Source organism: Phyllopteryx taeniolatus, chromosome 16 (genome assembly GCF_024500385.1).
Source record: "Phyllopteryx taeniolatus isolate TA_2022b chromosome 16, UOR_Ptae_1.2, whole genome shotgun sequence".
NCBI lineage: Eukaryota > Metazoa > Chordata > Actinopteri > Syngnathiformes > Syngnathidae > Phyllopteryx > Phyllopteryx taeniolatus.
In genome coordinates, this window is record NC_084517.1 from 17,278,948 (window position 1) to 17,295,351 (window position 16,404).

Below are 16,404 nucleotides of genomic sequence, written 5' to 3' on the forward strand. Positions count from 1 at the left end.
CTTTTGAAAAGCTTCTGATTAATGAGAAGCCGTACAGAGTGATTTATCTAGCAGTATTTACAGCGGTTTGGAGAGCAATAGAAGGAAAAAGGGAGTCAAGAAAGACACTTGGATGAGTTCCTTTCTTGCACAATAAGCTCAACAGGCACTCAAGAATGTGCGCGCACAGAAGGAGCACTGTTGCTACGATCACATTACACTCGGACTTGCTTCACTAAGTCACTAGTGTTCTGGATTTTTTTTTTTAGGGGGGGGGGTTTGGAGAAGTTGCGTGAAAGAAAGCATATGGCCACCAAATGCTGACGTCAGTCTAAAGCATAGAAGTTTCTTGGGTTGAGGGCCCACGCTGTCTGACAAAATTACTCATTCGGGGTCTGCACTCTATTTTGCTCACAATCATGTGAGTCGGTTCCATTGTTGTACTTTCCACAACCCTTGAAAAAAAGTTTTTTCCTTGACAACACTTTCACAACAATAGCTTGGTAACCTGGCGTGTGCATAAACATACTTTTTTATTAGGATAGTTTTTATTATTACTGCTAGTCACCTAGTATAATTTTAGCACATTTTCCTCTGCAGCTAAAGAGAGATCATTATGATTCATGATAAATATTAGGAACATAGCTTAAGCTTTATTGGTACCAGGACTGTGTAAAGAAATTCATTGATTTAATTTCCTGCCTCATCTCCTTGTCCAGTCAGTGTGGTGTGGGGCAGGGGAGCCCTCTGCCCCAATTTGCCAAGGAAACCGCATAGTGGACTCTTTTCCAACAGATTGGTATCAAATTCTGCCTAGTAACAAGCGACCGTTACTAGGAGAACAAATCAGCTCTGTTTGTTTATGTTGCTGTGGCCGCTACAAGTTTAATTTATGAAGTATTACAACCCCAATTCCAATGAAGTTGGGACGTTGTGTTAAACATAAATAAAAACAGAATACAATGATTTGCAAATCATGTTCAACCTATATTTAATTGAATACACTACAAAGACAAGATATTTAGTGTTCAAACTGATAAACTTTATTGTTTTTAGCAAATAATCATCAACTTAGAATTGTATGGCTGCAACACTTTCCAAAAAAAGCTGGGACAGGTGGTAAAAAAGACTGAGAAGGTTGAGGAATGCTCATCAAACACCTGTCTGGAACATCCCAAAGGTGAACAGGCTAATTGGGAACAGGTGGGTGCCATGATTGGGTCGAAAAGGAGCTTCCCTGAATTGCTCAGTCATTCACAAGCAAAGATGGCGCGAGGTTCACCTCTTTGTGAACAAGTGCGTGAGAAAATAGTCGAACAGTTTAAGGACAATGTTCCTCAATGTACAATTGCAAGGAATTTAGGGATTTCATCATCTACGGTCCATAATATCATCAAAGGTTTCATCAAAGGTTTCAAAGAATCTGGAGAAATCATTGCATGTAAGCGGCAAGGCCGAAAATCAACATTGAATGCCCGTGACCGTCGATCCCTCAGGCGGCACTGCATCAAAAACCGACATCAATGTGTAACGGATATCACCACATAGGCTCAGGAACACTTCAGAAAACCAATGTCAGTAAATACAGTTCGACGCTACATCCGTAAGTGCAACTTGAAACTCTACTATGCAAAGCAAAAGCCATTTATCAACAATACCCAGAAACGTCGCCGGCTTCTCTGGGCCTGAGCTCACCTAAGATGGATAAAGTGGAAAAGTGTTCTGTGGTCCGATGAGTCCACATTTCAAATTATTTTTGGAAATTGTGGACGTCGTGTCCTCTGTTATGGACGCAAAGTTCAAAAGCCAGCATCTGTGATGGTATCGGGCCGTGTTAGTGCCAATGGCATGGGTAACTTACACATCTGTGAAGGCACCGTTAATGCTGAAAGGTACATACAGGTTTTGGAGAAACATATGCTGCCATCCAAGCAACGTCTTTTTCTTGGACGCCCCTGCTTATTTCAGCAAAACAATGCCAAACCACATTCTGCACGTTACAACAACGTGGCTTCGTAGTAAAAGAGTGTGGGTACTAGACTGGCCTGCCTGCAGTCCAGAACTCTCTCCCATTGAAAATGTGTGCCGCATTATGAAGCGTAAAATTTGACAACGGAGACCCTGAGCTGTTGAACAGCTGAAGCTGTACATCAAGCAAGAATGGGAAAAAATTCCACCGACAAAGCTTCAACAATTAGTGTCCTCAGTTCCCGAACGTTTATTGAATGTTAAAAGAAAAGGTGGTAAACATGACCCTGTCCCTGGAACGTGTTGAAGCCATAAAATTCAAAGTTAATGATTATTTGCTAAAAACAATAAGGTTTATCAGTTTGAGCATTAAATATCTTGTCTTTGTAGTGTATTCAATTAAATATAGGTCGAACATGATATGCGAATCATTGTATTCTGTTTTTATTTATGTTTAAGACAACATCCCAACTTCATTGGGATTGGGTTGTATAATGAAAGAAAAAGCCCATAATTATTCTGGGTTTATTTACTGCATCTGTACTCCACAATATGGCAATTCTGCCTTTGTTTTACTTTCAGTTTCAAACAGAAACAGTTGTTGGTCAAAGCTCACTAATGTGGACATTTTCGTCATCTCATCGAAAAGCTTGTATAAACCCACTTGGAGCTAAGGGGCAGGGTGGAAAAAAGGGCATGTGATGTGATGGAGCGGGATTGTTTTAGCAGCATGACTGGAATTTTAACACTTGAACACAGTAACCAATTTCTGCCAGGACCTCCCGTTGTTCCACATGTTTGGCTTTAATAATAAAAAAAAAATAATAAAAAAAGAATTTATTGACAGTGACAGAAGGACAATCAGAAATGTGGAATTTGTGCAGCTTGTGTTTGATGTCATTACGTTTATCGAAAAGGCATCCAAAGGTGACTCATCGACAGCATTCTTCCATCCAATCCCCCCTTGAACGTCCATTAATGGTAAACATATCCTGCATTTCCTGGAAATTCTTGTACTTTTCCACTTTCTATCGGTGAACACACTACAAACAGGAAGTAACTGGAAAAGGTGGAGTGCCGAAAGTCCACAGCTTATATTGGCGTCGTCATCCCGAAAGCGACGCAATGGATTGATGCGAGAATGGCATTGTTTGGTTATTTGGTTTCAGTTTCATTTTTAAAGTGCAACTTTAGACAGTACTCTCATATCTTGTTATCGTAAGCATTGTTCCATAGAAAGTGCTGGTAATACAAATATTTAGTTCCAGTTTCTGTCACCATCATTAACTATGCAGGCCATTTATTAAGTGACAAATATTCTTCAGGAAAATACAAGTATAAAAATGAGCAACCGGTGTAATGTTGACCAATTTAAAAAAAAAAAAAAAAAAAAAAAAAAAAACAGCAACCTTAAAGAAGATATGCATTTTTTTTCAAGGTGGCAGCAGTCCATACACTACACTGTGAGTGTGGCTTATGGACACATAACCAAACACAAATAACTCCCATATCATGTCCTAAGACATATTTTTTGGTCTCAATTTTTTTTTATAGGTTGTTTATTATTTGTCTGTTTGTGTGGTTACTGGGGTTGTTTATACAGGATGGGTGGTGGTGCAAAGATGCGCTTTAAAGTCTGGAAAAATAAAATAAGGGAAAAATAAACCCTCCCATTCACGATGAATCAGGAGGGCATCATTACAAAGTCAGATGTAATCTTATTTTCAAGCAAATGTCAACCGTTAATGTAAAGTAAAAAGTTAGAACAATAAAACACATTACTGTGTGACAACGCAAATAGAAGCTAGTTCCAGGAACTACCAGTACCAAGAAGTAAAAGTCGATAGAGCTCTCGGTGGAAATGGGCTGTATGAAAAAAAAAAAGTCAGCTTGGTCAGCAGAAATGAAAGTCTACATAAAAAAAAAGTACAACAAAAGACAAGGATTATTCCTTGTCTTTTGTTGTACTTTTTTTTTGGGGGGGGGGGGGAATAATGTAATTGTCATCCAGTCATTTTCCCTAAAATATTAAATATTAAAGAATCAAAGTAATGATGTTTAACAGAAAATAAGTAACAGTCTCTATATAATAGTGTCATGTAGCTCTGTTATTGAACATACATTGCATAGTTAATAGTAATGGCACATATAGTCTCTGCACCAACAAGAAAACTCCAGTTTGCAGCTTTAATATCCTCTTCCACCCTCCTGGGAAAGCTCCTGCTTGCTAAAATAGCTGATTAAGAAACGTGACTGGATAGGTTTGACTCCAAAGTGCAGCTGCAAAAATTAGATTAGACAACTGTGTATGTGACAAGGGTGGTTTTGATATCCCAATCTGCCCCCCTAATGCAGTTGGTGCGTCGACTGGGCAGTCTAACATGGCCTGACTCACTGGAAATTGGAATCTCTCTCTCACACACACACACACACATACATACACACACACACGCGTCAAGTGAACACACCTCCTCTCTCTTTCTTTCTCTCGCTCCCTCAGTTGTACTTGACATTTGTGCACGGCGGGAGAATGGTACACAAGTGGAGCTGAGCCGGGAAGGGAATCACAGAAGAGGAACTTTTGTAATAATTTTTTTTAAATTATTGCCATATAAAGATGGGCGAGGGGACGATGTTTGTGCGCCTCTTGGTGGGGCTTCTGCTCATCGCCACAGGTAGTCATACCTCTTTGCTTTTCGTCCTGAAAATATTATAAAATTATTTCTAGTGGATCCTCCAAACGTGGAACACAAATCAGTGGTGCCATGTTGACTTCAAAGTAGCTTCACTTTCAAAACAATCTTGAAGGAAATAATGTAAATTAATAGATAGACAATGAGATATACTTGATTCTAAACAAGGGAAATTTACTGTTCCAGTAGTGTCCACAATGATAACAACACAACAACATAAGGCAAAGCAGTCATACCAAATTACTAATAATATACTAATAAAGCTAGGATAAATATTAAACATAATATAATAAGGATCTTAATGATATTAAACATATATTTTAGTCTTTTTCACTTTTTTATTTTTTTTTTTAAATGCAGACTGCCCCAGATGTCTGTCCATTCAACCTCAGTGTATCCAGTCGAGTAATTTTCTTCAGTCGCAAACTGACATCATCTTAAAGCATTTATTTACTCTACAGGCAATGTTTTCAGTAGCATTTTAAAATTAACCTTCATAAATGTTTTAAGTGAAGTTAACCACTGTATAGTAAAAGTTAAATAAAGCAGAACTACTTATCCTTTGAAGAGACATGATGTAGAATAATATACAAAAATGTGTTGTTTATCGGGAAGCTTTTCTAGTCATTGTCTCATTATCCTTGCAGCTACATGCTATTTACATTAGCTTGCTATACTTGATTTGTCCACGCAATTCATTTTTAATTAACTGTATTTGTCAGGTTAGATGACAACTGGTTAGAGCGTCAGCCTCACAGTTCTGAGGAGCAGGGTTCAATCCCCGGCCCCGCCTGTGTGGAGTTTGCATGCTCTCCCCGTGCCTGCGTGGGTTTTCTCCAGGCACTCCGGTTTCCTCCCACATCCCAAAAACATGCATGGTAGGTTAATTGACAACTCTAAATTGCCCGCAGGTGTGAATGTGAGTGCGAATGGTTGTTTGTTTGTATGTGCCCTGCGATTGGCTGGCAACCAGTTCAGGGTGTACCCCGCCTCCTGCCCGATGATAGCTGGGATAGGCTCCAGCACGCCCACGACCCTAGTGAGGAGAAGCGGCTCAGAAAATGGATGGATGGACGGATGTCATATTGTACTGAGGAGCCTGCGCTTTTGCTTTGAGGCAGTGAGCCCCACATCTGGTTTTATGGTTATGGTCACGTTTTTCCTCTTGGCTATGACTTGTACCCTTCGGAGACGGCATCATCAGAACAAAAGCGAAAGAAAAAGCTTTCCCGTGTCACATAAGATGATGGTTTGAGCGGCATGTTTTGTTTGACCTTTTTCTATTTTCAAGAAAACATCTGGGTCATCAACTTTTGGGGGATGGTGTTGGATATTGGGGGTCCCCACTGTATTTGGAGCAGCTTTATATACTGTATTGCTGTTTTGGCAGTATTGTATGTAGTAGTAAGACTGTTCCTGCCGTGTCTCCTTGTCCTTTTTCTGCTGATTGTTGCAGTGAATGCTGGGAAAATGTGTCAGACTCCAAAGGGGAAAACTTTTAGTTTGGATTTGAAATATAGCTTCTGTGACACCAGTCCTGGAACCTTTCTGACACTCGTCTGATGGTTTCACAGTCATAACGGCCCTCGGAGGGAAACCGTAACTGCAATGTGGCCTATAACAAAAATGAGTTTGACACCTCACTTTGAGATGTACCTTTATATTGCTGCAATAACTTTGGACTGAAACAATGATCATATCACTTCATGCAGGTGCCTGCTGCCCCATCGAGTTGAACCCCTCTGGGATTGCGGTGCGATACGGAGACCCCGTGTCCATCAACTGCAGCACATCTGACCCCATGTACAAAGGGATGGGTTGGGAGGCTCCAGAGGGGGACACGGGGCTGAAACTGGTCCATCATTTGACTTGGAGTGTCGACGCACTCAAGACGTGGAATAGCTCGCCCATATGCTTCCTCAGCCCAGTGCCCAAAAGCGGGCGACAGCAGTGCTCCAAGAAGCCGAACGTGGTCGTTTACAGTGAGTCTTTAACACTGGAATGGAACGAGAGCGTGACTCTGTCTGATCGCTTTTGTCTTCTCCCTCCTCCAGCGTTTCCACAAAAGATCTTCATCCAAGCCAACAGTTCTCTTGTAAAGGAAGGAGAGTCGATTCAACTGAAATGTGTCGTCGGCACGATAGCGCCGATTCAAAGTGTCGCTGTGCGGTGGTACAACGGCCAAACGGTCATTGAGGAACGACACTTTGAGGGGTCCATTATGGGACCCGTTGATCTCGTTTCGGACTATGACTATCAATCGAGACAGCAGCGGCTTGTTAAGCTCAAATGCGAGGCAGTGTTGGACCTGACACCCGAGGGGCCACAACTCAGTGTATTTTCACCTGAGTTCCATCTCACTGTTGAATGTAAGTATATGTAATGTCTGTGTGTGTACAATACGTATTGCGATGCAGGATTTTTGGAACAGCTTTTCCCATAGGAAGTAGTCAAAATAAGCCCCAATAAACGCCAATGGAAGTCGGTATCCTAGAAAGATGGGTGACAATAAATTGGCGAGCTTTTTGCCTTCGCCATCTAATGTGGACAGAGCATGGCATCAAATGTTCATCTTTTTAAGGATTCGCCATGAAAAATGGGGTGCGAGGGCCCGTTCGTCAATACTTGCAGCTTCAATCGTTTTGTCCTTCCTTTTTCAGATGACATAGAACTGACGTGTCCAAGTAATTACACCGCAGTGGAGTACGCTGTTCACAACCTCTCCTGCTCCGTGGAGGGCGGGTCTCCCGAAACTCTGATCACCTGGTACAAAGACGGAGATGAGGTGGAGTTGTCGGAGACGCTGACAAGATACGACGCCGGGCAGTACGTCATCGTTGCCATCTCGTTCTCAAGCACGGTCAACGCCACGGTGGACCTCAACGTTGTATGTGAGTCCGTCTGTTATATCGTCTTCAGTTGCCATTGACCAATGGGTCTACCATTCGGTACATTTAAACGCTGTAGCAAAAACTCCCGCATCAGGTCAAGTGATGGTAATAAAATATACAATTACTGTATATACACTACCTTAACTCTCGTAACTTCTAGTGTATATTCTTCTTCTAGATAGATATACTTTATCAATTCCAAGAGGGAATTTAAATCGAGGTGCACGCCTGCCAATAATCAGGCTGAATTTAAGCATTTTTCCACCTTTCTGCTCAATAGCCAGATGTCTGTGAAAGATTATCCTGATCGATTATCCTGTGGTGTGGAATGTATTAAAAGGGATTTTTTTCACCTCCCCGATCTGCTCTACAAACAGTCAGAGTTGACAATCGTAAATGTTAAACCTGTTCAATACTGTGATGGCAAATCTTTATGTTTCTGGTCAACGCTGAGTTGGGCCAGCCCACAATTTCCTTGTTTAGAAATAAGCATCTAAAAAAACTCTGGTTTGAACTCTGAGATTTTGTTCAGTTAAAATTTTTGTCCTGGACATTTTGCTCCAATTCCGAATTGTACAACATTCTACTGTAGTCCTAAAGTCTTTTTCATGCTAACATAGTAAACACAAATTGTTGTGGTTAGATCCGCCGTCACAGATAGAGGAGCTGGAGGACGTTGAAGTAGAGTTGGGCTCAGAAGTATGTCTCAAGTGCTCCACCAGAGGCAACCCGCGACCCGAGTACTCCTGGAGTGCACCCACTTGGCTAAATGTAGCTCAAGTCGATGAAGATGGAGTTTCACGTCTGCAGATCCCAAATGTGACTTCACACCACACGGGAGTCTACACGTGCCACGGCAGTAACAAGAGAGGGACTGTGTCTAAACAAGTCACAGTGAGTGTAAATGGTGAGGGTCGTGTGTGTGTGTGTGTGTGTGTGTGTGTATGTGTGTGTGTGCGTGCGCGTGCACGTGTGTGTGTGTGACAATGATTCCATTGTATGTGTGTGACAGAGTGTGAGCCCGGCTGGTTTCGGTGTCCAAGTGGTATCTGCATCACGTCTTATCGGAAGTGTAACGGAGAGGACGACTGCGGTGATGGGAGCGACGAAAACTTCTGTGGTAACAAAAAAATCATAATTGTGTATCATGTCAGTGTCCACATAATGACCATTAGTAAAGCGTGGATTTAATTATTTGACTGGTTACATTTGCTCACATAGATATTATATCCAGCCAGGTGGTTGTACTTGCAGTTTAGCGTGTGTTCTTGTGATGGCACTTTTGCAGGCGCTCTGAATCTAAAAAAGCGACTGCCAACTGTGAAGCACATGCAAGCCCCTGTGAAGACAGCTTGGATTCTATTTTGCCTCGTAGATGCAGCACCAAGCCGCCAAATAACGCTTTGTGAATTAGTGTCCAGATCTGTGCTTGTGGCGCATGCAGCGGACAAATCATTAGACACACACACACAAAAAAAACATCCCCAACATGTTGACACTTTCACCCAGCAAATATATTCAGCTTACCTTATCAGAAGCTAACGCTAATCTCTGCACCTAACAGACTCAAGTAGTGTTTCACCGCTCTTGTGTCCAGACTGCAAAACCACTGGCTAATTTCACTATACCAATCAACTCTGAATTTGATTCATTGCCTGAAAATTAAGACCCATTTTCCCATACAGGGACTTTACAGTTTTTAGATTGATAACATAACATACTGACATTGGATGCTAACATTTTTGTATTTTTTTTTTAGATAGCTAGCTACCTGGCTAGCCAGAGAGAGAGAGAGAGAGAGAGAGAGAGAGAGAGAGAGAGAGAGATTGATTAACAAGCTACAGTTGGAGGCTAACATTCATTTTCGTAATGTGATTGCCCATGCGCAGTGTTGACACTTGGAAGAAGCAGGAGAGGGAGGGAGGCGAAATGTTACTCGTCAGAACCGCCGTTTCCTCTTCGGGGGAGGAGGCGTGAAAGAGCCGAGCCTGTTGCTAGCTTCTAACTCGGTGGCTCAGCTGGCTCTCCCGGAGAAGCTGGCACACGAGAGAGAGCGAGAGAGACGCCCTCCGGCCGGAGCCTCTCTGCTGGCTAGCTAACGGAAGCCGGGAGAGAGCCGTTACGAGTCGGGGGCAAGAAAACAAAATAAAACAAAAACAAGTCAAATGGATGATTTCAAGTGGTTTCGTTTTATTGTAGTCATTCTAACTTTAGAGGTGTCGCTGTCTAACGGAGCCCAGTCGAGTGAGTAAAACGGTTTGTTATGTGACTGATAACAATATGACAGTTTTCTAAAAATAATCACGCGGTTGTTTGCTTGTTTGGTATGCGGCGAATCAGGCAGGGGAAGGACCACACACATTTTAAACGTTTCTTCTATCAGAATAACAAATGGGCGCATTGTTTGTGATGAAGAGTTTTAATTGTCGTAAAAACAAAAACCACATAATAGACTTAGGAAATGTCGAGTTTGTTTGTGAATTGAGGAATGTGGGCTGAGATGGTGGATGTTGCGTTCAAGTCCAGCACAAAGACCCTAGGAGCAGAGTTTCCTCTGGGAGGGTTCTTTCCTTCCTGACTGCTTTCCTTTCCTGTTGGACCTTGACAAACAGCTTTTGTTCTAAAGGCTCCCTAACACCAGCACAGCATTGCACTGCATGTGTGTAGGGACAAGCCCAGTGTTAATTCAACACACCATACATCCAAGTTGCAACACCTGCGCATGTTCCGTCATCTCCCATGTTAGGATTGTTTGTGATATTGCAATTTATTTCCACTTGACTCTACAGGAGAGCATCAGGAATGCCCCATTAGGATACACCCAGAGACCCTGGTGCTGCAGTACAAGGGCGAAAGCCAGAATGCCACTTGCACGTTCACCGGCTCCAGTAACGTCCAAGCCATAGCCTGGCACGTGGGGCAAATCTTGCACCGCAATGAAACTTGGACCCCGGACACCAACAAGGACTGGGACTCTGTTCCTCTCTGCACAGCATTCTTCAAAGGGCAACGAACTTGCCAGAAGTCTCTCAACTTCACCCTCTACAGTGTGTACATTTTATTCTTTAAATCTAATGTAGTGTTTCCATGTTTGTCTCAGTTGGTAGAGCCAGTCATCCACTGATTTTAGGGTCAACGGTTCAAATCCTAGTTCCAATTTCCCGGTGTTGAAGTGTCCTCGGGAAAGACACAACCCTAAATTGCCTCCATATCGGCCATGTAAATGAGAAGCTGTTCTAAATTTCTTTACCTGGTTAAACAGAGAAACATTATTATAACTATGTCAGTGGCATCGATAGATGAAAAAAGATCAATCAAATGTAGTAAATAAATAATTTTCAGACCAGTTATGTAAAACTGGATCATTTTTCATGTCACACCCGATGATCTGTCACGGCACAGTGGTTGAGAATCTATCCGTCACTGTTCTAAATTGTGTGCTTGCTTCTTCTCTCTTGACTTTCTTTTAATGACCACAACCAGAAACGCCGGACAGCGTCACCGTCCGTCCAGTCAACAACGCGACGGAGGGCGAGCAGTGCCAGCTGCATTGTGACATCATCAACGTGGCTCCCGCTCAAAGCCTCATTGTGCGTTGGTATCAAGGCAATCAAACCATTGAACCGTCACTCAGAGGTAAGCAGTCGTATTCCTCCCCAAAGAAAAAGCAAACCATGTACAGTGGTTTCAATTCAATATGCTGTAGGACAATGTATGATAAGCTTTTCAACATATTTAAACAAAAGAAACACAAATCTCAGTTTATCAGCCACCGATACTTAATCTAACATCGAGTAAGTCCTCACCAGTAGTTGGCGCTACATTGTGGCAGTTTGACACATAGATAGGAGAGTCATCATATGTATCAGAAAACAAGGTAGGTCTTTGTTCACAATTATCTCTCATTGTATTAATTGAAATTGTATATATCTAGTGGTAACAGTACTTGGTGAGTACTCAAGTGTGAGTACTCGTACTGGTATCTGTCTGCGAAAAAGTGGTATCGAACATCCCTAAAAAGCAAAGAGTTATACTTGTTAGCGTGAAATCTAAAAAATAGTTATGAAAAAAAAAGTGCAATATCTTTCAACTTTTAAAAAATGAATTAAAGAAAATGTGAAATGTATTTGCAATTCAAAATAAAATGTGTGACAAATTTCCATAACACTTTGTTATGAAAATTATTTTAAAAGTGTGATGTATTTTAATATTCACCTTGTTAAATTTGTATTTTAAAAATAAATATAAAAAAAGTTCGCTATCTTTCACTATTTTTAGTTTTTTTGCATAACCTTTTGATGCAGGCTGACTTTGACTTTAGACACCACTGGCTTTGATGCTCACCAAACTGAAATCACCTAAGGTCACTCGGATTTTTTGTGTGATTCCAAATAGTAATTTTTTTTCCCCACCCAAAATGTCCTCCAGAGCCTCTGCGATTGGCCGACTGCCCGCATGACACGAACATTTCATGTGATCTGGGCACGACCGGGACGCCGGTGAACGTGTCTGCCAGCGCTAGCTTCTTCCTCAACCGAACCCATCATGAAGCGGCTTTAAGTTGCGAGGTGCACTTGGAGCTGGGACCGGCGGGACCGCAGCTGTCACCCTCCGTGATGTCCCGTGCTATCAGCTTCAGCGTCTATTGTGAGCTCATCTTCCAAGTCCACATTACAGTTTTCACCTGCTATATCGCAGATTTTTTTTCTGGAACGTAATCAAGGGGTTGACTGTATTAAAAAAATAATAATAATAATAAGGTGTATATCTTCAAATTATGCCTCCTCTTGCCTCGAACAGACAAGCCAGTCATCAACACCACGAAGCTCCCGAGAGTCGTCCCACTGTTCCGCGGTTACCCAGAGGAGCTTGTGTGCGAAGCCGACGGTCAACCGCCGCCGATCATCTACTGGTCGAACTTCACCAAAAAGACATCGTGGGAGTTGGGAGGCAACATCACCGTTTTGGAGGCGGGCCGCTACATCTGCATGGCCGTCAATCAGGTGGCTACGGTCGTCCACGAGGTTGACGTGGTCCCAAAAGGTAGTAACACTCTTAACACAAATGCAAAATCTCCTCCATGCTCCCCAAGCTCTTTTTCAAAGGTGTTACAGCTATGAGTGATGCAATAAATAAAACGACGAGCTGACTAAGCAGTGAAATAGGTGAAAATGAGGCAGTACGCATTTGTCAAAGCTAAATATTTTCACTCATTGTCGAAACAGATCCAGACTTCCAATCTTGAGGCGACATAATGGCGCACGCAGAGTAAGGAAGAGGTGGAATTTTACGACACTTCTCATAGTGTCAAGTGTACAGCAAATATTCTTACATTTCTGCAGTCCTCCATGAAAGCAGACTGATTATCTTTGTGTTTAATCAGAATGAGACATTTGCAAACATCTACTTTTGCTTTGGAACGCAATGTTCAGCATTTTTGGCTATTCTCTTGACATGTTACAGGACAAACCAGAATCAGAATCTGATTTTTCTGTTTGTGTATTGAATGCACTGTCAATCTGAAATAATGTCCTGTTTTTAAAAGAAGGGATGAAAATGTTAAATGTTCAACGGACTAATCAATTATTGATATAATCGTTAAGAATTGTACGTTTATAAATTGTTACATTATTAAAAAAAATAATAATAATAACTGATGATGAATCTTGGCTGTGTTCTGTTATTGCCATCGCAGAGGACTACTTGCCCCTCATCGCCGGATTCGTGGCCGCCACGGTGGTGGTCATCTCGGCCATATTCCTCTTCATCTACTCTATCTACTACAAAAACACCAAGATGCGCCGCTACAGCCTAAAGAATCCCAAACTCGATGGCCACAATGCCAATGTGGCCCACAATGGCTGGGACTTGCAGTTCCCTATGACCAAGTTGTCGTGACCGGACCGCATCACCCCCCTTCTGTTTGTTGGCTGACTCACACTGGACTCAAATTCACGTCTCCTTCCAGATTTGACTACCTATCAGATCCTTTTAAAGACTCAGACTTGTGCTGTCGGCGTCAGTATTTACTACTCGGGTTCACTGGACTGAGGAGGTGTGGATGAAAAGGAGACCGCAGAAGCCGATTTTCAAATGTTTAATAAGCACAAAAGGGAATTTAATATAACTCTGAATGTTTTACTTTCCTGCCCCGACTTGTGTGGTGTGTGTGTGCGCCATTCTTTCACTAACTGACATACGAGCACCTGCCTTAAGGAAGCGTGCAGTAGCTCTGAGGCCTCTGCGGTTTGAACCGAGGAAGTGCACAACTTCTCTTACTAATCCGCTGTGCAACCTTTGTAAACACAGCGTGCCGTGTGTCAATCACTGAGCCTTTTCGTCCCTTCGCGGTGCTCTTACCCACTGTGCACTTGTTCTTCTGTAGCTTCTCTCTCTCTCTGTGGTGCAGTTAGGGGAAATGCTATGTCTGAGGTCAGATACCGTTCGATGAATGAATGCCCTTTAATGCTATATTGAACATTCTTTTAAAACTTGGTATTTAAGAGTGAACAAACAGACTGCATTGTGGATGTGAATTTGCTGTCCACTTTAGAAGTGTATTTGCGAATCTTGTTGTAAATATTTGTAACTGAGAGGATTTTTATTATTATTAAATACGTGTCATTTCTTACTGAATATGTGCAAAATCTGGATTTGGTAAAATCACAGTTTAACACTAGTTTATTTAAAGTCCAAGATTAATTAAATATGACGTATGACTATTACAATACATGGTTGGAATCCATGTTTAGATTACAGATTTTCTTTTGGCGTGTGGTAATCCCCATTGTTTTTTGTTTTTGTTTTTTTTTATATTTATTTTTTTAACCGTGCTCCCTTCAATGCCGTCGGGAAGAATGCAACGACCAAGTTCCCCGTATTTCACTGTCATGACATGTTAACACAATAACGCGGTGAGGTGGATTTTCTAATGTGTCGAAACATTTGCGCAAATTTGAACAATGACGCACCAGAAATTGACGTAGTTGGGGTTGTATTTACCGATTACTCCTTGCTACTCACATTTCTGAGAGAGTTTGGGAAAACTTGAACGCAGCTCGGTGTTAACTTTTACTTTCGGTTCTTATTTCTGGGGCACCGGGTGAGGAGGGAGCCCCTTTTAATAATAAATTTTAATATTATTTAGTCGCAAGAGTGTCTGTTTTACCGCCTTTATGATGATGATGTTCATCCTGTTCGGCTGCTTAATAGCGTACGCAGGTAAGAGTTGTTTACTTGCCTCACCATTAGCTTAGCCGCGTCGTAAATGCTCTCTCGTTTTATGAACTTTTGTGAACGGTACACGCGTGGTTTATTTTATTATTTTTTTGTCAGTGTGCTCACGGGTTATCATCTGTGAAATAATTACTTTGTGTGTGATTTGAAGTACACGCACACTTTAGAGCAATAATCGAGTGTTTTCCAACCTTTAGTGAACCAAAGCACATAGGTTAGGTACAGTATTTTACATTTAGAAAATTCTCAAGGCACACCACCAAACAAGAGTGTTGTAATAATGATGATTTCGACACTTAACACACTGGGTGAGTAAATATGTGAGTACACATTTACTTACCCAGTGTGTGAGTGGTCACAGGTGAACACACACTCACTATGTACTGTCTGCCATCTAGTGGAATAGCATTTAATTGTCTGCCTGTCACTATACATCACTGGCACAGGTAGATGAATAAATATAGATTATTTGTAGTGAATAGCAATTTTCAGATCACTGAGCTGGATTGCTCTAAATAAGGCCATGGATGGGGAATATCTTGCGTCTCCAAATTGATTGCGCCATCGTTGTTCATGTCGTTGGTAGCCTTACACTTCCCCAATCCTCTCAATCCATCAAGATCTCAACTGCAGATGACTTTACCTATTTCTACATGTATATTTACATTGCATTGTCATCCGTGGAGAATGGAGGAAGCCTATTTTGACTTTATTTTGTGTCCTTCTAGCCAAGCCTGCGAGCGCCTCCTGTCCGCTGGAAATTATTCCTGCCAGTGTGGTGGTGCCTTTCGGCGGCTCCGTCTCGGCCGTGTGTAAATCCTCTTCCGACCAAGCGAAGGGAATGGGTTGGGAGTCTCTGTACGGAGGAAGGGGACTGGTGAAGGGCGTGTCCAACCTCACCTTACAAATTGATTCGTTGAAACATTGGCGCGTGCGTCCCATCTGCTTTGTCAATCTCAATGGTTCCCAGTGTACTAAGATGTTAGCTGTCACTGTCTACAGTAAGTAGAGTTTTATGTGGACCTGATGATGCTCCACCAGCTCAATGTCAACTTCACAGCGTGTCTCACTTTGTCCCTTTTCCTTGCAGAAATGGCGGACAATGTGTCCATATCGTTGAAAAATTCCGTTGGCCCCATCGTGGAGGGGAAAAAATATGAGGTGCTGTGTGAAGTAATTCAGGCTGCGCCAATGCGTCGTGTCTCTTTGGATTTGCTCTATGGCAATAAGACCTTGGACACGAATTCGATTGACCATGTTGAAAACGATGACCCAGTTTCCATTTTGATTGTCTCAACAATGTTATCCAAGAGAGAGTATAATGGAGGCCAGATCCGCTGTGCGGCAAAGATGGACTTTGGTCCATCAGGGCCAAATCTTCCAGCGATATATTCGGAGCCGCTCGAGCTGATTGTGCAATGTAAGTCTTTCGCACACAGATTCATTCTTTCTTTTCCACAGAACCTAGTGAAATCAATACGGAAACTTCATAGCTCTGTCCCGCTTTCTCAGCATTCACCATTCATACAGTATTGGAATTCTCCCTGATCTCACCTTTGAATGACCTATGAATGTGTAAAATTATCAGGGATGAGACACGATTGGACAGGACAGTGCAGGACAGTACAGTAGCGGTG

The 16,404-nt window shown here is 42.1% G+C and overlaps 1 protein-coding gene across 1 annotated transcript in view; it reads left to right on the forward strand.

Moving 5' to 3' along the window:
- icam3 (intercellular adhesion molecule 3) overlaps positions 1-16,404 on the forward strand; it is a 47,687-nt gene that overhangs the window by 22,283 nt on the left and 9,000 nt on the right. Inside the window, exons 2-14 of the mRNA XM_061749929.1 lie at positions 6,353-6,622; positions 6,695-7,009; positions 7,301-7,531; positions 8,175-8,438; positions 8,544-8,651; positions 10,321-10,578; positions 11,015-11,167; positions 11,960-12,178; positions 12,332-12,574; positions 13,227-13,425; positions 13,500-13,549; positions 15,496-15,768; positions 15,858-16,187. Coding sequence (XP_061605913.1) covers positions 6,353-6,622; positions 6,695-7,009; positions 7,301-7,531; positions 8,175-8,438; positions 8,544-8,651; positions 10,321-10,578; positions 11,015-11,167; positions 11,960-12,178; positions 12,332-12,574; positions 13,227-13,425; positions 13,500-13,549; positions 15,496-15,768; positions 15,858-16,187 — 2,913 coding nt within the window. The remainder of the gene's footprint in view (positions 1-6,352; positions 6,623-6,694; positions 7,010-7,300; positions 7,532-8,174; positions 8,439-8,543; positions 8,652-10,320; positions 10,579-11,014; positions 11,168-11,959; positions 12,179-12,331; positions 12,575-13,226; positions 13,426-13,499; positions 13,550-15,495; positions 15,769-15,857; positions 16,188-16,404) is intronic.